Source organism: Stegastes partitus, unplaced genomic scaffold (genome assembly GCF_000690725.1).
Source record: "Stegastes partitus isolate 25-593 unplaced genomic scaffold, Stegastes_partitus-1.0.2 Scaffold226, whole genome shotgun sequence".
Classification (NCBI taxonomy): domain Eukaryota; kingdom Metazoa; phylum Chordata; class Actinopteri; family Pomacentridae; genus Stegastes; species Stegastes partitus.
In genome coordinates, this window is record NW_007577957.1 from 400742 (window position 1) to 423725 (window position 22984).

Consider the following 22984-nt stretch of genomic DNA (forward strand, 5'->3'; position numbering starts at 1 on the left):
TCAGACACAAAAGCCACACTTAATAAATGACTGGTTTTGTATTATTTTCCGGCGTCAGCGTAGTTACAATTTGTCTTGTAATGCTATGTGTCTGATTCATGTCTGTGTTTGTCTGATTTATCTGATCTCCACAAAGCCATTTGCTCTTGTCAGTGACACTAACTTGCTCGTCTTCCACACGGTCTTCTCTGATTACATGGTTTTGTTCTGGCAAACTCAAACAGCTGGTGCCTGGAGGCCAAAACAAACCCATGTGCAGTATTCTCACACATTCCTAACCTACACAAAGTTCTTCTATTTCTTTAATTTTTGTCATTGGCCTGGAGATGTCGATATTGAGTGTCTCATCGTGTGAATGTTTTCGTCCGTATGAGTTACTGGTGGTAGTGGCAACAGGCCTTTCAATGTACCTGTAGACACTTGTGACTGTGAGGACTCCTGATTATGGTTTACAATAATGGTGGATACAAACACAACACCGTGTGAGTCTTTGACCATCATCATTCCTTTTGTTATACACAGATCGGTGGCGAATTAAAGGAAGTAACATAAAGCGTGGTTTGCATAAAGCTGCCAGTTCCACGTGCCACCAGAACAACGTCAGTGCACTTTGGCATTGATTCTACAAGTCTCTGAAACAACACTGGAGTTCTACCAAAAGATATTACCTCATTTGGTGTTTTGATGACAGCAGTGAAGAACGCTGTCTTAACACGGACCGAAATCTCACAATTAGGTTGGGATCTGGTGAATGTGAAGGCTGTAGCATTGTCATCCTGGAATAGATCATGAAAGTTATATGTTTCATCATGTCAGGGCGATCACTCTCTAAAGGTTCCCTCTAACTGGGGCAAGTAGAACCAAACCGTGTCAGCAAAATGTCCCCCACAGCGTCAACCAGGATCAACCAGATTTTTCTTTAATTTGCAACCCGTTTGTTGACTCATATGTAAAGAAATATGTGTACAGGCCGAGTTTCTTGCCAGTACTAGTAACACATGGTTCAAAATGCTGTTGGGCACTGAAAACATCGGGGGGCCCCCTTTCAAGGAACCCAGTTGGGAGCTCCTAGAAATATTTTGCAACATGGTGAGGAAGTTGTGACATCCTTTGTTCGAATTAGGCTCCTCCTTCCTTCTCACCTGAAAAAAAAAATTGTGACATTCTGCTTCATCCTGTTCTCACGTGTACAAAGGGTCACATTACATCCAGATGTTTTTCAAGTCAAAACCCTTTGAATGAATGTATTTCATTGTATATTTGTCTGTAGAACTATGTAAATACGCTTCCCCAAGGCTGCGTTTTTTTGTTTTTTAAGTATCATAATGTATATTTAATGACGTTTGTCCACTATATAATGCTGGTAATGCGTTACTAACTACGCTCTGTACGTCTATAGAAATAAGGCGTAATAACTTCTATTAACTTTCCGTGTTTTCCTCGACCGCTGTCACATCTTGTTTTGAACTTTTTCTCCTCCGAAAGTTGCGTTTGTTTGCAAACAAAGGGAAGCCACGTGGAGAACCACGGGGACGTGGGAAATGTTGTTTCCTCACGGAGCCAACTTTAGCGCCACTTCATAAACAGAACTCCATTACCCAGGATGCACCAGCAGCACCAGCCGAGTGGGCGCAGTGGGATGGATTTTTTTTTTTTTTCCTCTGACAAGTATATATGGGTTCTGTGTTTACAGTTAGCTAGTTGGAAGTCTTTGTTTTTGTCATCACCGAAAGCCAAAATGTCCCGGCTGTATTTCAGCCCACTTAATGTTTCATAACCTTTCGAGGGTAGATATTGTCAAAAAAAGGTACTGCTAAAGTTGTTCAGGACACATAATTTTGTCCTCCATACTTTTTTTTTTTTCTGTTGTTTGTTTTTCCTCCACTTGAAACAGAAGAGGAAGCTTCATCTGGAAACTTCTGCATAAGGTAACAGTGTGTGTCTGTAGCTGAAGACATGTTTAACTGCCTGAATCTGGTGTATTGCTTGTTTTTAGGTTTGAATTTGTCTTAAGATAATGAGGTTTAAAAAAACAGCCGACCTACTTTTATTTAAGTGTATTTAACGGTTAACGGTCGACACGAGGCAAGTCTCCTTTGTCTAATTAACCAAACCGAAGCACATAACTTAGTTTTCTGTGTTATCGAGCCATATATTAAAACACATTTCTAGCCTAAAGTCTCTAATTAATGCATACATTAAGTAAAAATAATATTTCAACAATTAATCATGCTTTTTTTTATTTTTTTTTTAAGATAACACACATGATAGGTGTATTGTTGTCTCATTTCAATTTAAAATTCACTTTTTTTAGTTTGTGCAACAGCAAACCCTCAGACAGTTAGATCAAAAGTATTGTATTCCATTTGATGTTTATTGTTTATAATATCTTTGTTTACTCCTCAGCACCTTTTAGTCACAAAGTAAATCTGCGTCAGACCTCTCTGGAGAAACCTGTCCTCTAATTTACATGACTTCAATGCTGCTGACAAAGAACACACGTGAATAGCCTGTTGAGTTAAAAATAACAGCAGATAAATGACCTCATAAGAGCAAAGGCCAGACATGCTGCTAATTATAAGCAACAGCATACAGTAAAGATTTCATGTTTGTTTTTGTTTTTTTAATTAAATAGCTTGAAAAAGTTTGAAACTGTAGATAAACACAGTCTCAGTGGGGAACATTGATTTATTTTTTTATGATGTTTTTTTCTTAAAGAGACACGTCAAACGACTGCAGGTGTAACAAAAACAGTAAATATAACTCAAGGTTATCAGTAGCACTGACTTTGCACTTGTTGTATCATTATGTAGTGTCTGATAGCATCCCTGCCCCCACTCTCTTTCGAAACAAACCTGACTGACATGTAGGTTGGCCTTCCAACCGTTGCTCAACCTTCCTCCCGCCTGTGTCTCTTTGTCATCTTCCACCTCGTGCAGTCCATTGTGCTGCAGGGCACAACTGTTGCACATGAATAACAAGCTGGCTCCAGGAAGTGTCATGCAAAGTTTAGAATTCATCCCTTGAAACGTCTTTTTTCTTGAACTGTGATGTAAGACGGTTTATCTCTACCCCATGGGCTTAAGTAGTTTGTTTGTGAGGCTCACGTGTTTTCTCCTCGTTCTTTACACATGCTTTTGTGGCTCTGCTCTGTGAGTGCTTTGTTTTCCACTGTTGAATGTTCTCAATTTGTACAATAGTGATCCAATTAGGTTGCTATTTGTGCATTCATGACCATTCCCTGCCTATCCCCCACCAGCACATCTAATAGGCTGCTCTTGTAATAGTGTGTAGTGATATATCATGGATACATTTTTGGTGATAGTACTGTACTTCCTCTTTACTGTCCACAGGTCCTAAAGTTTAGAGGAGGTCTACGCTGAAGGTGGAAGCCATGGTGTTGATTTTAGGAAGAAGGCTGAACAGGGAGGACTCTGGGATCAGAGACTCCCCCGCTGTCAAACGCAAGGTGCAGTCAGTTTTCATGTATTCTATCTCAAAGCTTGTGTCTAAATTCACAAAATTTCATACATTTTTATACATGATGTCTTCTCCTAAGGTGTTTGAGGTTGAATCCAAAACTGTGGGCAGCCAGGATGTCTTGGACTTCTGCTCTGGCTCCTCACACTCAGAGGGCATCCTGCAGGTATTCAATGAGTTTCGTGACTGCCGCCTTTTCACCGATGTGGTCATCAGCGTGCAGGGTCGTGAGTTCCCCTGCCACCGCGCTGTGCTCTCTGCCTGCTCCTCCTACTTCAGAGCCATGTTCTGCAATGATCACCGCGAAAGTCGTGAGATGCTGGTTGAGATCAATGGCATCCTAGCTGAGGCGATGGACTCCTTCCTCACCTATGTTTACACCGGCCGTGCCAAGATCACCACTGAGAATGTCCAGTTCCTCTTTGAAACCTCCAGCCTCTTCCAGATCACCACGCTGCGTGATGCCTGTGCAAAGTTCCTAGAGGACCAACTGGATCCATGCAACTGCCTGGGCATCCAGCGCTTCGCAGAAGCACATTCTCTGAAGCAGCTTGCCAGCCGCTGCCGTAGTTATGCCCTGGCCAACTTCTCAGAGGTGGCTCAGCATGAAGAGTTCCTTGACCTGCACCAAGAAGAGCTTGAAGAGTACATTAACAGTGATGAGGTGTCCATCGGTAAGGAGGAGGTGGTGTTTGAGGCAGTGATGCGATGGGTGTACCACAGTGTGGAGCACCGGAGGCCCATGCTGAAAGCTCTCCTGCACCATGTTCGCTTGCCCCTTTTGCACCCCAACTACTTTGTCCAGACCGTGGAGGGAGACCAGCTCATCCAGAACGCTCCAGAGTGCTACCACCTTCTCCACGAGGCCAGACGCTACCACGTGCTGGGGAATGAGATGATGTCACCCAGAACTCGTCCACGTAGGTAAGTAAAATGCTACCTTCCTGGGTATGACAAATAACGTAGATATGATAACCTGTGGAGGTAGTTTGACTTGTTAACTGACAGTAAATGCTGCGTGACAGTCTCATGACTCATACATGACTGATTTTTCCAATTAAAAAACAGATTTTGTTTAATCTTTTCCGACTGTGTTGTTGGGTTAAAACATTAATCCACAGTGATGACAGGGATCAGTTTAATATAGGAAAACCCTTTTTTTTTCATCACTTTGTCAATTTTTTTATGCACATTATATAGCCAGAGGTTACAACTTGTGCTTGAACTTGGTGCTCCTGGCAGTGTTGTTGTTGTCTGTGCATGTGAGCGTGAGAGAGACAGGGAGTGTTATTGTACTGAACAGACAAGTGTGTCATTGACCGAGCTTTGTTTTGTAGGCCTATTTTGAAATGGAAATGATAATGGGGGAAGCAGGGCATGTTCGTACATAGACTGGTTGGCTGACAAGAAAAAAATGATGTGATGCAAGAAATGGCAATCATGAAATGTTGAGTCTTGTTATCATACCAGCAGTGTAACTCACCTCACTGAGGTGTTTGGGATCCAAGTGTCCACACCTGTTCACCTTATACCTATATTTTTTTAATAGTCTTTTGTTTGTGATGTTTTTTTGGGGGGGGCTATTTGTTTGATGTTTCCTGTTGTTAGAATGTAATCTCTAATAAAGGACAGAGACTGGTGCTGAAAGAAACCTTATGAATGAGATCCTAAATGGACTGTATGGTAGACTGCTGTACAACAAACAACAGTGCAGCTGCTTCTGTTGTTAGACCTGCTGTAAGGGTTAAAGTGCCAGTTGTCAGCTACTAAGGCTGTGTGACGTGTGCTTCAGGTGTATTGTCAGTATCGAGGCAGATCTGTTCACATCAGCAAGCCAATCATGCAGTCGGTCCCCGCACTGCCGGCTTCGTTTGCCCTCAGGGCCAAATCCTCTCCTGCTCAAAACAGATGCCTGATTCTCCCCTTCTGTATCTACACCAGGGCTTCTCCTCCCTTGGGAAGCTTCTAGAATATAATTGATCACATGCACACACACACACACAAATGAGGTTTAACCGCTCCTGGGCTAGACTGTCTCATAAATGTGTACAAGTCCTTGAAACAACCCTAAACCCCTACCTGTACCTGTACAATCCACCACATGCCAAGTAAACAGACATGCAAAGACACATACTTGCCTAGATATACAAAAAAGAATATCTGGCATCGGTTTGTCAGAAAAGCACAATAAGAAAAGAAGCTGTTGTTAATTAGATCTCCCATAGGAAATGTGGTCATATCTACGGCATGTTTTGAGCAGCCAAAGAGGAAAGCTTTGTGATCATGGAAATTCAGCTGAAGTATTGCCCCAAGTATGTTTTTGTTGTACCCTAGACTGATGCCGTCGTTGTAAACGGAACTTTGTCTTGAAGATGAATGAAGCTATTGCTGCGGAAACCACCACTATTTTCTGGTCCTGTCACTAAATTCTACCTTCTGTAATTATAAATTCCTCCAAGTGTTGACATGTGCATGTTTATATGTATGCATGCCCTTTGTATAGGCCTACACACATACACGGTATCTTAGACACCATGTCTATCATCTGTTCCTTCCTTAAGGTGCCGTTTGATTTGAGTTCTTCCTCGTGTTTGTGTTTTTATGCTTGCTTCAGCTGTGTTGTTATTCTACCCCTTCACCTCTAATTTCCATGTCTCTCCCTCTGTCTGAACTTCGTTGCTTCCTTCTGTACAGGTCGACTGGTTACTCAGAGGTAATTGTCGTGGTGGGTGGCTGTGAGCGGGTGGGAGGCTTCAACCTGCCCTACACCGAATGCTACGATCCAGTCACAGGAGAATGGAAATCACTGGCCAAACTACCTGAGTTCACCAAGTCAGAGTATGCTGTCTGCGCCCTCCGCAATGACATTCTGGTGTCAGGTAAGATCCTGCTGGATTTGCCGCAAGTTCAAAAGCACGGCTTGAAATTAACATAAGTATGTGTAAACTTTGGAAGATAAGGTTTCCAATTAGACAACTTAGCAGATGTTGAAATAAATGCCAAATACAACTACATCTATCCGAGCTTCAGCCAGAATTTCCTTAACATATAGTGTCTTATATTTTAACCATGTAGAATTTGATCGCTATTTTTTTTTTCTTTTTCAAGAACGTCATCGTCAGTGTTGTCAATGTCATTTTGGCATTACAAAATCAGGAATGTTTTCAAGTAATTGATTTTAAGCCAGTGTTGTTAATATTCTTATGTACATTTTTTTCTGTGTTTTGACTCAATATGTTCTGGTTACCTTAATTATTGTAGGACTTTTCATTCCCCAAAACAAAAAGCCACAAGTAAAGTTTGAGGGGACACAGTCAATCTGTACTTGACTTGCCATTTAATCTCTGAGTGGAGTGGCAGGAAAAGCCGTTGTGGCTGTTTTCCCAGTGTTATTTTTACAGCCTCAGCCTGTTTGAGTTGAAGGAAAATATGAGCCACATCTGGATGCACTCTCCAGTCTCAGTACTAAGGGACGCCTTCATTGGCCAGCTCGGTCCTTCTCTTTTTTTTCATTGGCCAGTCATCCAGGTCACCACCTTCCCTTGGTTCAGCAACTTCCTCCCATCGCCACTATGCATTCATCTAACGACACGGTTTAATTTCAGACTACGGTCTTATGTAGTGTTGTGAAAACTTTTAAAATAAATCAGAACCTTGACGTTTAGTAGCTCTTGGGGCCTCCTGGCAATACTGCTGGATTTTTTTTTTTGAAAATTGAGCCTGGGCCAAGTGTGGAGTAAGCCTCTTTTAGTTTAAAAAAAAAAAAAAGACCTGGATTAAACAAGACTTTCGTATTACCTCATTCATTTTAACCAATGAGGTCAGAGTGAAGGTAGTTGCCAAAGACAAAAATCATTTTGTATTTATACTGTGTGCAAGATGCCCTTCTGTGAGGTTGTTGGATTGGGAACGTAAAGGTTAACAGGGTTTTTTTTTTTTCTGTGAAATTTCCAAGAAAAAGCAATGACAGGAGATCTGATGCGCCTCCTAGGACTGCTCATGTTCAGGCACGCTGCACAACCTAAACGGACAAAAACAGCAGTTGAATGATATAGGGCACGGGGGGGAAGAAAAAAAAAATGGAGATATAGAGAAAAAAAAAAAGAAAGTTTTCTCCCCTTCAGCAGAGAGTGTGCAGTGTTCCCTCACTGTGCCAAGTCCTCACGTGTGTGCTATCAATCTATCCTCAAGCGCTGCCAGAAAAGTCAACATACCCCTCCCCCACGTCTCTCTGTCTCACACAAACATATGTGCCACTGCTTAATCGCATATCACGATCTTTGTTGCTCCATTTTCCATCTTTGTTTTTCATATGTGTGTTTCTTGACACATTTAATCCCCTTTTCTTGAGTTTATTTTTATCTCCATTACATTCCTGCACCTCCATTCTGTCTCGCTCTGTCCACACCTCTCTTCACTGGAAACTGGTGCGAATACCTTACAGGGCCTCCAGTCTCTAGCGCAGCTGCAGTTAGCCGGGGTCTTAAATAGGATTTGACTCAGCTGGCTACACAAAACATCTTTGGTCTCTCTGTCTTGGGACAGGAAGTCTGGCCGCCGCTGACTTTATACATCAATAACATCGCAGTCAGCCGCTTGGATGATGTATTATCAGCTAGTGAGCATCAGTGCGTTACAGAAAGTCGCATGTCATAGTCACAAGTTGTCTTTTCACATGCTGGAATTCTTTGACACGGTGAGCAAGGTCATTACTATTAGCAGTAAAAATGCAAATAAACGTAAGCAATGCGTAACTTTCAGAGAGCTGTCACACAAATCATGGTGGGACCTCCCAAAGTCACGTATTCTTGTTCCTTAAAAACAGTGATTAGCAGCAGTCCTTCCCATCTTCACCTGGAAGACTCGACCAACTTACGTTTTTTTGTGAAAAGGCCTTTTTCTCAAGGAAGTAGTTCATTTATAACTAGCTTTGTAGATTCACAGGTCTCTCTTTGAAGTGGTACATCCTCCGTCAACATGTTTTCGTCATGCCACTTTTTTTAACTGCAGAAGCCTCAAGGGCAGCAGACTGTCTGGCTCTTTGACTATCCAGCAGATTATTGAGCAGAACTTGCTTGTCTCGTCCCCTTTTGTCTGTGCTGCAGTGTAATTCAAAGTGACAGAACATTAATTAACCTGTATTACACTTCAACGAAAAACAGAAGAAGTAGACGTGTATGAGCTTTGGCTGTTTAATCAGATAACCCTGTAAGAAGGTGATTTTTTTTTATGTATTTTTTTGCTACGATCAAATACATGCCTATTATCTGTACCCACCTGTTCAGTCTGTCTGCCAGCCAGTTAAAACTCTTGCTTTGTTTGGATGTGATAGCTGAACAAAGCCTAGACACTTGTGTTTACACAGGCAGGTTACGCTTTTATCATTACTCCATATTGCCACCCCTTTGGGTGCTGTACAAAGAAAACACCCAACAGAACATTGCAGACACTACCACAACAAAACAGAATGGATTGAGAAATGTTTGATGTTAGTTTCAGCAGATTATTATTAATCTCTGCTGTTAAGAACTCTTCTTCTCTGAAGGAGTTTTATAGGTAGATGTGTGATATGAAGGCTGAAGTGTTCATTTTCAGAATCTGTATTTTATTCGTTGATGTCACCAACATGTGATCAATTTAAGTCCTGGTGTGAAATAACACAGATTGTCACTGACCTTTCTGTTTATGTGCTCCAATCACGTCGGTATCCATGCTGCACCTATGCTCCAAGTCATCGCACTTCTTGCTGCAGGATAAAAGCCAGCAGATAACTGTTTCCGATTCTAACTGCAAAACAGTGATAACCTGTTCACCACTAAATTCCCCTAATTTTTCTCATTAATGTTGGATAGTGTTGTATTTTCAACTTCACAATTAAACCGCTTTGTTCAGTAGTCTGACTCACTGGATGTCGACTGTGTATATATTTTCCAAATCTCCTTCATTACTGGAAACAACCTCCAGGACACCAATTAGCAAAGTGTGTCTTTTGTAACATCATGTTTTTGCAGTGTCTTCTCTTCTGCTGATGAAGGATCCTTTTTAATGACAACACCTCACCAAATGTTCCACCAAACACTCTGACTTGCTATTTTACAGGGGTACTGTCACTGTGTACAGAGTTCAGCTTCCCAAAGAGATTGTGGTTGGTATTAGGAATATAAACAAGCCAGAACACCTCACCCCCCCATAGCAGAATAATAATGGATGCAGCCGACAGCGCTGTGGCGATAGATCAGACTATGGGAGACTATTTTTTTTCACTTAACCTACATTTCATCATGTATGCTGTATTAAAAACGTTTGCGTAGCACAGGGCTTATTGAGAGAGATATGTGCACGTCAGGGCCTGTGTCTGGGTCACAGTGTTTCTCAAACCACTTATAAAACTGACGGTTACTCATCCCCCCCTGTGCATACAAATTGAAACATGATATTATATGTGTGTGCGTGTACATATTTAAACAGTGCACGTGCTGGATGTTTGACTGCCTCTAATGTAAGGACTCCTTTTTATTTGCTAGGTGAACTCGAGACCCAGTTAGGGTCAAAGTCAGATAAGACTTACAATTCTGGTTTAGTTGGAAGATAACACATTTCTTTGACATAAACACACAAAGCAAAGCTGGACATTTGCCAAGAACAGCTTATGGTTATTCAGGAACTTATTAAAACTCTTTTATGTTTCATCAACTTACAAAATGTTAATAAAGGTCTATATTAACCCTTTTGACTCTTCTCCTCAAACCCAGAATAACAGTATTGTTTACAGCACCTGAAATGCGAGTCCTTCTGTGTTTTTTAGGTGGTCGTATCAACAGCAGGGATGTGTGGATGTACAACTCCCAGCTCAACCTGTGGATCAGAGTGGCTTCTCTTAACAAAGGCCGCTGGAGACACAAGATGGGCGTCCTACTGGGCAAGGTAAGGAGGAATTATGAATCAATATCGTGATTCCTTCAGACCACACCACAGATGCCTCCAATGTATGAATCGATTGTATTTCAGCATCTCATTTTCCCCACTGATAGAACCAACAGCAACACCACACGAGTGTTTCATGCTCCAGTGGTACCATTTTTACTGAGAAAATGATTCACAGCACTGTCTTTACTATTTTCTCAGGTATTTATCAACTTATCTGAGGCCAATCACAAACACAAGAGTTGGACATTTACAAATTAAAGAATTTCTGTTGAATCCTGAGCAGGAAGGGTATTAGAATGTTCCTCTGAGCTTTTTGACAGCTTTACAATCAGGGGTCTCATTCCACTCTTACGCATACTGTTTTTTTTCCCCTGCAGGCTTGAAGGGATTTGTTTTTAAGCATACCAAAGGCTTTGCATACTAAGGGATGATTGACATTATAGAAGAGGAGCCATATTCTTTTCCTTATTTTCTGTCATATAATGTTAGTCAGTTGTTCATGTTAAGCATGGTTGACGTTTCAACTGATGACGGAAACGTGTGTAAAAGTAATCCGAGTGAGAGAAAAAGAAACCCAGGCTTCAGACTGAATACTGGGTTTCCACTAGTTTTTTTTTTTTCTACCTTTGCGACTTGCTGACATCATCTCGTCACGGATGTCCTTATAAGGCGCAACACACCCTCGAAGCCAAACTACAGTTATACACCTTCTTGCAAAACAATCTGCTTGAGGCATTTAGTGCACTCCAGTATACAACTATGTGATATTCAAAGTTAGTCCCAATTGGGCAAGCTTCCGGAAGTTAGACAATCAGATGACAGTTGGCTTATAGGGATGGGGACCTTAAAGAGCCTGGAGCTGATATTACTTGTTTTACACTGAACCTTATCTGGAGGGCTAATAGCAGGTAATATGAGATAAGGATAAACTGTGAGTCATGCAAAGCTACTCTTGTAAAGTCAGAGAATAAAAATATAGAGCTGGAATTAAGCATAATAGGTCCCCTTTAAGTATCTAGGCTTCAACCTGATTCATTAATCGGTGGAAGAAAGGAGGACACTCTAATACCTGTTCCAGTCACATCAGACTTTAACCTGCTTTGTGCTCTAAGAGTTCTTCTCTGTTCGTCTGTGAAGGTGCTTTGTGACAAAGAATGGCATTTTTGTCTGTGTGTGTCTGTTTGTGTAACATATCCGTGTGTTGCTTCAAGGTTCGTGAACAACTGGTGCCAGCTTATCTCGTATATCATAGATGCATAGTAACCGGTTTAACAGAGAGAAGGAAGTTTGACTTCTTAAAAGTGGCAAATAAATAAGTGTCCAGATACAGCAACAGTGTACCTGATTTACCCATTACATACCCTGCACATAGAAAAGAATCAGCTGTCGCTTGTAGTTATTCCTACAAATTTCCTTCTATATTTTAAATCTGTTGTAAAAGTTATGGACATTCTGTTACATATCCTTAACTTTTTCTATCATATGTAATATCTCTCTGTTCGTAGTCTCCTGTACACTGTATATACTACTGTATATGTCAAGTGTTGGGTCTGGCACCAGTTTGGTTGTGAAATTTGAGTGAAGCTGATGTCTGCATGTAAGCTGATCAGTAATCCTCCATCACTGCTTTACTCTGTTGCTGAGCTGTTGCTATTTACACTCTTTCGTAGAGGGCAGGTGGAAATTCTTGTTTGAGGGCAGTGGGAGTTTACTGGATGTGGGCCAGCACCTCACTCGTCCAAGTTAAAGACTAGCTCAGTCCACTTGCCTGTATCGTGCTTCGTGTGCCTCTGCTCAGCCTGGACTTGCCATACATAGCTACAAGAGCTCCTGATGAGTGTGTAAACACACACTGGTGTGCATATGTCAGCACATTTCAGCACACTTAAATATGTGCAGTTTATAGTACGGTGGAATTCTGAACTCATTCTGTTAGAAAGGAAACTCTATAATTGGTTTAAATAACTATATTTGTCAACTGTAAAGCATTTGTTTTACAGGCTAGAAACATGGATCATGGTTACTCATTGTGTTTTTAAATGCTTCCAAACTAGATAGTCAAGTTTTTCTTCATAGCACAGTATTTGCATTTATACCATATGTGATTGTAAAGACCATCTATATGCAAAACAGATGTTGACCACTTGCAATGCAATGGCATTTTTACCCCATGAAAAGCTGCTAAACTGTAGTTATTTGTTATTAGCGTTGCATAAAGAAGAACAGCTATTGACTGCCTTGACTAAAGCATTCACAACATAAACACACATGGCTGAGGCTAACACAGCACTTACAAACAGCTGTGTGTACTTTAACCACCATGTGTACAAATGGACAAGTGTTCTTATTAAGCTTTGACCTGATGCCAAACGTTATTTACTTTTTTTTACGAGACTCAAGGAATTCTTGACATTTGCAGCAACGGTGCAAACATCCTTTCCTCATTTTTTCTTTTATGTATATAAGCTTTAAGCCAGTCTGTATTGGACTGTTTGTGATTTCCAGACAAAACCCAAAATACGTAATTGCCTTACCACAACATACATCCATGTGTGCATTTGATCTACATTCTGGTCTTCCACAACAATGAGGTAATGAGCTGTGTGGTCACACTGTGGCTATAAAAGTCAGTAATTAACTCCAGTCATGTGCCATGGTATGGTGAAAACAAGTTCACTGATATGGCTGCAATTTAACTTAACTATAGGTGGTAAACGATGGTCTAATGATTGGACACTCGCATGCAAAAATGGTTTGTTGCTCTGTACTGTACTTCTATATGAACTCATGCAACTTTGGCATTAAACTGGCCAGGTGTAACACAACATACACTAAAAGAATCAAAAAGGCAAATGTGTGTTTTTAATGTCCGCTCATAAACACACACAGTTTATCCTTTTTGAAAAACACCTTGGAGATGGTAAATCCCAGGAGGGCTTCTCATTTCCCTCCCCGTCTCCTATTTTCTTCTTCATGCCATTTCTTTGCAGACTCGTAAGAACTGAGAGTCAGATGACAGTACTTGCTTTTGATTTTTCCTCAGAATTCTTTTATCGTGTCAGGAAGGGTCGTGCTGGTGGGCGCTTCTTGGTATATTCCAGATTGTATTTGGCCTTTGATCTTCGATAACATGCAGTATCTCTACTGTCGTCTTTCCCCAGAATTTAGTTCAGCCTCCTTGCGCGTTTATACCCAGTCATTTCCTCATTCAGTCTGTAATCTCCACTTTTCTTGAACTGCACTGATGCTAGAGTTGGAACGATGAAGTAGCTAGGCTGGGTGTTGTAAACAAGCTTGTGTAATGAGCACATGAGCAAGTTCATGCTGCAATATGAAGATTTTGCACTTAGGAGGAAGTACTCCAATAATTTTGCATGTTCAGTGGAAAAAGCATGTTTATTTGCACACATAAGCACACCAGTTCTTGTCTTACTAAACTTGTGCAGACCATACACTGCCTAATTTACTACGAGCTGTAACTTTAAGTCTAAACCTGTGAAGGTAATTCTCAGCAGGATGAAGGACTTGTCACCGTCTTATAGTCTGTGATGTCCTGTTGGGCTGGTCTTGTTTCTACCGAGTATAAGCTAAAATAGGTCACCACTTGTTTTCCGTTCCCTGTTATGGCTGCACTTAGTGACGGCTGTTCTCAGCTATCATAATGTGTCTCTCTCTCTCTCTCGTTCCCTCTATTCTCCTATGTTGTTTTCCACCTACTTAGTCACTCACTCTCTGTTTCTGTCACAGTCTTCACACCTTCCCGAATGTAAAGGAAAGCAGTTAATCATTCAACCATCGTCAACTTAAACATGGTCATAAAATTAGCCGTGCACGTGCTTGTTCGGGGGCCAGCGAGTGTGTCTGCGGCGACTGATGAATTATGTTTGGCTTAGTATTTATGCGATTACCGCGTGCCTCTGGTCGGTATTACGTATGTGCTACCATCATCGGGTTCATGTGAAATGTGGCAATATTGATATAGTCACACTTTCGTGGTGTATCGAAACAATATGGAGTGTCTTAACGAGTGAGTGCGGAGTGGCGAGGAGGAAAAGAAAAGACTGATCCAGTGTTACGCCCCCATTCCCCACCGCTAGCTTCTTCAAACAGGCTAGTGTCTGGATATCCTCAGCGGGCTGTTAAAGGGTCAGTTCACCCAAATTATAAAACTCATCCCGTGTTTTCTCATTTACATCTGTTGTCCCTATTACTATGGACAATCCATGGACCTCACTGTTGGTAGTTTTTCAGATTTGTTTAGGCAGCTTTAGTTAGCCAGAATTTGTCATTTTTAAAATTACTTGGAAGAAGTGAAATAAATGGGTGGACCATCCTCTTTAAGGCCATTAGAGAAAAATTAACTTCTCTTTGAGCTTGATTAGCTTTATCGCTCAGCACCACATTTCTTTTGAATCTGTCATCTGTAGCAACAAACAACCCTTATTTAAAGATTGCAATCAGCTGTATCAAAATAGAGTTTTACAATCAACAGTTTTCAGCTGATTACGTGACTGCAGTTGTGTTCTGTAAATGACAGTGTGGCAGCTGCCCTCCACCAAATGGGGGATAGATTGTGTGTTGTTGTCACTGAAAATAAAGCACACAAAGAAAACACTACTTTGGAAATCAGCTGTTTACAAGAGTACGGATCATCAGGTTTTCAGTTGAAAAAGGCGGTCATGTCGTCCAGCGTTACTCAGGTGTTGAATGCAAATATCCGTGCGCCCTATCAGCTCTCCGTTCCCTCTCTTTCCCTCCATCTTTCTTTGTTTCTTCTTTTTTCTCTCTCTCTCTGTCCTGTGCACTTATTTGTGTTTCCGACTTTGCGGAGAGACAGGAACAGCCTGAAGGGGTTTCTGTTGCATAAGACCGGCCTGTTGACGAGTTGTGTTTTGCTCGTAACCAGCAATGCTGCTCTGTGTTTGTATCATTGACACGTGAGCTCTTTGTCATGAATGTTATCGTCAAAACAGAAGGATAGAAAAATAAATCTATACCTTCCACCACCTTTCGGTAAAAACTTTGATTCCTTTCTATTCTTTACGCCTCACCTTCCCAGTTTCTGTTCATGTTGCCACTTTTTTTTATAACTCCAGGAATGTAGTGTATGTAACCACAAGACATTTGATAACACAATGCACAATGCTCCAGCTTGTGTTGCATTAGCATGAAGTCAGATTTATGTGTATTCATTGTTAGTGGTGCAGACTTCCTCAACCAGCAGTGACATATGATAGCGTTTATCAGCCAATGTGGAAATCCAAACTGTTACAAACTTTTTTTTCCTTCCGTTTTTTTGTTAAATAACTGCAAAAACATTGTGTTGTTGTAGTCGGTTACTAGAACCCCCCCGAGACATTTACCGAGGAATGTCAGGAGAAAACAGTGACTCAGGGTATTGTTTGGCTGCTACTGACAGTAAGTAATGCTCAAGGTTAGAAGATGCACTTTGTGCCTGCAGGGGTCCGGTGCAGTGTTTACGGATATAAGAGCAACAAGGGCAGGATTAATCGTGGTTGTTTTTAAAGGCATTGCGTCATGTTTTTTCTGCACCTGATAAACTGGTTCTCTAAGTGTTGACGTACAAACTGTTGTTCATATTCAGAAACCAGTCATCTTAAACACACATGTCTTTAATATAGTTCATAATGATTTTGTTTGCTTTTGTTGTTGGTGTGGCATTTATAAAAAGGTGATAATTGAATCTCCGGTCCTCATCTGATCCATATCTGTCTGTGTGTCTGTCCTCAGGTCTATGCTGTAGGTGGCTATGATGGCCAGAGCCGCCTGAGCAGCGTGGAGTGCTACGATTCCTTCTCCAACCGCTGGACAGAGGTGGCTCCCATGAAAGAGGCGGTCAGCTCTCCAGCCGTGGCTAGCTGTGCAGGCAAGCTCTTTGTCATCGGAGGAGGCCCTGACGACGAAACCTGTTCAGACAAGGTAGGAAACAGATGTGTGCTGCTGTACCCCCACACTCAAGCACATAGTGATGACAGCTTAAGTTCTTTTTGTCTTAGATAACCAGTTTCCATTGATTATACCCTAAACACGCCAGACATATGCAAAATTCAGTTTAAAGTCAGTGTGTTGTCTAAGCGTAACTCAAAATTACAAGCTGAAGTTTCTTGTTTGTGTTGATAACAAAAAGCATGTCCAAAAAAATGAGGGTAAAATGATAGTAAACAGGAAGATCGTGGCTTTCACAGGAATCTCAACTGCTATTTATTCAGCTTTTCCCTTCCGTGGAAGAGCTGGCGAACTGCATTGCTGATTGTTTGTACCTAACTATGCATGGCCTAATTGGCATACTGGTCTCAGTTCCTTGGAGCCACTTATCTCCTGAGTCGTTATTACGTAGATCCCCCAAGGTCCCCATCGGTTGGAGTGAGATTCTGTGCACATTAGGCGTAGTCAGTGACCAAACTGTTTGGAAGGAGGCTATTTTAAAGTTAAGTGAGAGAGAGAATGCTTGGATTGTATGCAAAACCACACAGACGCAGACATATGTCAGCTCACAGAACAGGCTGTAAAACCACAGAATGAGCTGCACATATTTCATTTTTTTGTCTATTCAACAACTATTTTCCTGCCACTCGGCATATATTTGAAAAATACGTAGAGAACGCCTTTCTATTTGTATCACTGTAAAACATCACTACATCATGCTCTGTGTCACAGGTCCAGTGCTATGATCCAGAGACAGACACCTGGTTGCTACGCGCCAACATCCCGATTGCCAAGCGCTGCATCACAGCAGTGTCACTCAACAACCTGATCTACGTGTGCGGTGGTCTCACCAAGTCCATTTTCTGCTACGACCCTGCTGAGGACTACTGGATGCATGTGGTTCACACCTTCAACAAACAGGTGATAGATTGAATGCAGATGCGAGAGCTCCCCGAACAAACTGACCTCAGCTTCAAGAATCCTCTGTTTTTATATGCTGGAGCTGCACTCTTTAATTCGTTCTCTCTCTCTTTTGCAGGAGAGCTGTGGCATGTCAGTATGTAACGGTAAGATCTTCATCCTGGGTGGCAGAGGGGAAAGCGGTGAAGCTACAGACACCATCCTGTGTTACGACCCGTCAACAGGGATCATCACAGGAGTGGCAGCCATGCCGCGACCCATCTCCTACCACGGCTGTGTAACCATCCACCGTTACAATGACAAGTACCACAGACAATGACCATAAACACACACACAGAGACACACACACACACACACACACATGAGAGCACACACTAAAGAACTTTAACTCTTCAAGTGGAACCCAAACACAGCACAAAAACGTACACTTTATTTTTATAACAGGCACATTTAATAGTTCAGTCCACATTAGACGTGAGCTTTCCTCACAGCATCATGTAGCAAAAACATTGTGTTGCTGTGAATCTTTTTTTTTTTTTTTTTTTAATGTACCACAGTTGTAGTCCTTTTGGGGAAGCAGTTAAAATGCTAACGACTTGTCTGTAGCCTGTGGAGTCATATAGGCACAGTAGAGGAACCTTGTGTTAGTAGTAACGGCACAAAATGTTGGGAAGCAACGTGTCAGATGTTGTAGAATTTTTAAAAAGACTGCAGATATTTGGAGAAAATTTGCGATAACTTGCTGAATTACTAAAGGTAAACATTCTCTAAGAATATAAATAGCAGTTTGAGCTTTGAGCGTGTGATGGCATATTCTTAAATAAAGGGACACTTACCTTTTCACAGAGATTTTAACCAAATCGATTCAAACTGGATCGTGGCGAATGCAGAGGATGGCAGACTTTGCAAATGATAGCAGATTGACATTTTATGGATTTAATACTAACTGAAATGGCTAAAATCCTTCAGTTTTCATCAGTATTTAATATTTGTAAGCAGGCCATGAGTTTGAAAGGTAACTTCCCAACACTGTGCTTTTACTGCTCTGCTAAGTAATCTAGCTCTGAAATGTAGGTTGGTGATGTGTTGAAATGATCATAGACAGCTATGAGGAACAAAAACAGCGTCTAAAGGACAACGCTGATCATATTCGCACGAAGCCGCGGGTGAGCTGTCAGCAGTGACAGATAAATGCCCAGGTTAGATTGTACCTGCACTCCACGCAGACATGTTCATACAACAGAGTACAGCCCAGCACTGGAAACATGAAAGTACTGTCCTCCATTTTTTAACTCTTCTCCTTGATACTAAAAATGACCCGATAGAAATGTGGTAAACAGTCAGCCAGCTGCTCTCCCACACTATCAGCTGTCACACATATGAGTAGCTCTCAGCCTCAACAAAGAGCTGGGAAGAGATAAGAGAAGAGAAGAGATAAAGAACAGAGACTGTACAAAAATATTGGAATATAGCCACTGTAAGCTCTGTCCTTTTGTTTCCTTTTCTCTCACCAATTACTTCCACTTCTCATACGCATTTCCCCTTCACCGCTCCACCTGTGTCATCACCTCACATTCGCTGATCTCCATTCTACATCTACATGTCATTAAAGCTTTACTTTGATCCGTTCTAATTATTATCACGACACTCATTACTGACATTTTATTTTTTTAAGTTATACTTTTTTATAATTGGATTTTTTTTTTATTGTATTATACTTAGTTTTAGTGTGTCTAATTTCTTATCAATGTTAGTTCTTTGGTGTTCTGGGCTTTTGGGTGGTTTTGTAGATGTGAGAGGCCTTTGTAGATCAAACTCGAAGACTGCTCTGAATAAGTGGTGTGCATGTTTGGTATGTATGTATGTGACTTTTACGACTTGGTCTGGATGTGTTGGAGCCAAGCAAGTTTATCAAAGAGCTGTAGTGTAAGCATTGCACAAGTGCTAACTTCTGTTAACAGAACTCTTCACGCTGATGCTGGCACCTTTCACCTGTACACTTACATGTAAAGATGTAACTCGGGGTAACCATAGATACCTCCAGGTGTGTATGTGTGTATATGTGTTTACTGGTCAGCTCAGGTGGTGTGTAGCAGTGCTACACCTCACACAGGGGGGGTTAAGAGTTCTGAATGACAAGGATTTTGGATCGTGTGGCTCATGGTCAGTAAAAGTCACCTTTTGGTATTGATAGACTAGACAAATTGCTGTGAATATAACTTTAATATTTTTAATATGTTTTCTTTGTTTAACCTGTATTTAAATGTATCTCTTTCTTGGTTGCATATCGTGTTTCTGTAACTGAGAGCCCCAATTGTGCACTTTGACAGAATCCTGTTAAATGTAGAAATATATGACAATGATTTCCTTTTTTTACTGTATCAGTAAATGTTCTTTGCTTTCATGTGACGTATAGAAGAGACAGTAAAAGGGCCTGTCATCTCCTCCTGTTGGCCACTACCTGCTATGCGCTGATATTTAAACAAAAACAACGATTGCTGCGAGGCAGCAATGCCAAGAAAGAGAGCTTTGACTTTACATTTTAGGTGATGAAGGGGCTCAGTGAGTTTGTCAGACTCTGGCAATACACAGCAAACTGTAAGAACAGCACCGATGCTTCCATCTGTCAGTCACAATGACAAAAACAGGTTGGGATACTTGAGCTTAAACCAACCTCCAGGCATGTGCTTAGTTGAATGAGTTCAGTATCAGATCCTAAACAGTGGTACATGCTGGAAAGAAAACATCCCGAGGCCTAGCCGTGCGCCTTGGCAGCGTAGCGTACTCAGAGTAAGTCAGGAGGCCGACAGGAGGAGTGGAGGTGTAAGAAAGTGGTAAGGCAAAAGAGTAGGAGTTAAATAGTGAGAAAGAGAGAATCTGAGTGTGTGTGCGTCTGTGATTTCACTGAGTATTTACTCAAAATGGGACACAAATACTGTCCTGTAGTGCTGATTTATTGATTTTCATTATTGGCTTTCATTTATTGTTTGCTTTTGATAAGATTATTGTTTTTGTGTCTGGTCTGATTTGTTGTTTTTTTTTTGTTCGTTTGTTTGTTGTGGTGAGTTGTGGGACTGTGTGTTGCTGTGATATTCTGATTCCAACATGCCGCAAATCAAGCCCCGAAGAAGTGACTGTTAAAAGTTAATTAGCGGAGATGAATATGAATGGTGATATAGGCCAAAGTGGATTCGATTCATTATGTTGAAAGATTGCAAATGTGCCTGCATGTGAGATTTAACCTGTTAACTGCTGCCCTATTCGCCTTAATAGAAGAATAATGAGTGGCCAATTAAATCAAATCATTTTGATATTAATCTTTATTATTGTATGTATGATGAGACATTTTAACGCCACTTTCTCCTCTTTGTCAAACTGCGGGAAAGCTTTGGATTTTTGTAAAGCGCAGTATGTGGAAGTGTAATGTTTGACTTGTGTAAAAGACACATCAATAAAGTTTTTCTTGTACCAATGTTGCGTCCTGTCTCGTCAGTGAGAAATGGTTTGAATAGTCAACAGATATATCGATTGGTTTGCTGGATTTTAAAGGTATAAAGTGAAAATAAAAATGTCAGTATTTTACAAGTTGTAACTGGATAATCCTGGATATATGTTTTTTTTTTTTTTTTTTTAATAATAATAAAATGTGTTGTGAATCATCCTCATTCCAACTTTTAATGCAAAACTCCTCCAAGAGAGACATTCTCTTATCCCAGCTTAGATTTAGACTTAGATTTAGACTGACTTAATTAATCCCAGAGGGAAATTATGGGGGGAAGACATAGACAACCATGCACACTCACTCTCTCTGGTCAGCTTAGAATGGACTGGTTAACCTCCCATACATGACTCAGGATTGTGGCCCTCGAGGACCAGGATTGGACACCCCTGACTTAGAATGACTGGTTAACCTCCCATACATGACTCAGGATTGTGGCCCTCGAGGACCAGGATTGGACACCCCTGACTTAGAATGACTGGTTAACCTCCCATACATGACTCAGGATTGTGGCCCTCGAGGACCAGGATTGGACACCCCTGACTTAGAATGACTGGTTAACCTCCCATACATGACTCAGGATTGTGGAAGGAAGCCGGAGCCAAAGATTCTGATTCTTAAATGCTGTTGAGTTTTGGCTAAATATTACAAAAATCAGTAATCTGAAGTGAAAAGCAGCTGTTGTGTTGAATATGACGCAAAAAATCTGGCCCAATAATTCACATATATTCAATTAAGAATCAGCACATTCATCTCGACACCACACTCACCATGAAAGATAGAAAAGAGCTGATTTATGCTGAATTACTAGGCCCACAGCTGTTGTAGAACAGAAGATGCCACACATTTTTAGTTAACAACTGCCCACTTATTTTCCTCCCCACTGTCGCCAAGTTTGCTCTCCAGGGAACTGTTGGGTTTCTCTCCCTCCAGTTATATCCTGACCTAACTATGTAAAGCACCCTGACATGACCGTGATGTTGATTTTGCGCATTATACAGTAAATAAAACCAATGAACCAACACGACAAACCAAATGGATTTTTTTTTTTAACTAGTTGCATTCCGCTCCATGTGGCTGTCGAAACTTTCACTTCTTCAGGGAATCAATCAATCAATCAATCATGCTGATGATGTATTAATGAGCCATTGTGTTGAACTATGAGACTGTATAAAACCAGCCACATTATTTCAAGTGAGATTGAGCAACTCGTGCTGTTAATTAAAACATTTGTTGGGCCTTTTTGTTTTTGTCTCGTGTGATTTATACACTCTCATTTTACGGTTCGGGTTTCCACCAAAACCACAAACATTCTTCTCATAGATTCCTACGGGCACAGTACAGTAACACTCAACAATATGGAAAGGTTTCCAGCCATGTCTTCCCCCCCCCAAATATGTGCATTGTGATTTATGATATGAGGCCACCAGGAATGCACACTGGCAGACAAGGCAACACTATACATCAAAGCTCATATCAGCGTATCAATTAATCTTGCTTTTTGAGACATTTGGCACCGGCAGCAAACTGTCACCTCACACCCACACGGATCCCAGCGAAGGCAGGCATGAATTAACGAGGATGTATGTCTCTGTGGTAGCTGACCTAGTTTTTAACAGCATAGACCCTCCAAGACATGCTGTCTAACGTAGTGATATATACTGACACACAACAGAAGAAAACTATGTGGTGTTTGTGGCACAACAGCCAAATAGCTTTAGAGCAAAGAGTACATTTAAAAACAAAGGGTACAGTTTTAAAACTGACTGGAATGAAGAGTCACTTACAAGAGACATCATTTATGCTATGATAAGACCAGGGGTGTCCAATCCTGGTCCTCGAGGGATCAGCTCATCATCAAGCTCTGCAGAAGCCTGATAACGATCCTGATCATTTGAATCAGGTGTGTTGGAAGGAAACATCTAAAACATGCAGGATTGTGGCCCTCGAGGACCAGGATTGGACACCCCTGGATAAGACGCAGGCTGGTAAAGGTTTGAAAAAGTTAGTGCCCAAGTTAAGCTTTCAAAAAATACCAAAGATGTCCTCTATTCCTTGAAAAAGAAACTTTTACAAAATGAAAAGCCGACTCATTCCAAGAAAGATAACATTTATTGTACTGTTTTGTTTGTTTGTTTGTTTTTTAATTGTCTGCATAACAAAGCATTTACTTTACAACGTGTCATACTTCATTTTGTGATGCCTTATAAA

The 22984-nt window shown here is 41.1% G+C and overlaps 1 protein-coding gene across 1 annotated transcript; it reads left to right on the forward strand.

Annotated features, from left to right (window-relative positions):
* The first annotated feature begins 1784 nt into the window (after positions 1 to 1784).
* Positions 1785 to 20746, forward strand: klhl24a (kelch-like family member 24a). Its single transcript, XM_008281207.1, has 8 exons — positions 1785 to 1928; positions 3354 to 3469; positions 3560 to 4404; positions 6175 to 6359; positions 10286 to 10404; positions 16159 to 16347; positions 17086 to 17274; positions 17393 to 20746. The coding sequence occupies exons 2-8, from the start codon at positions 3395 to 3397 to the stop codon at positions 17591 to 17593; spliced, it is 1803 nt and encodes a 600-aa protein (XP_008279429.1). The 5' UTR covers positions 1785 to 1928; positions 3354 to 3394; the 3' UTR covers positions 17594 to 20746.
* The last annotated feature ends 2238 nt before the right edge of the window (positions 20747 to 22984 follow it).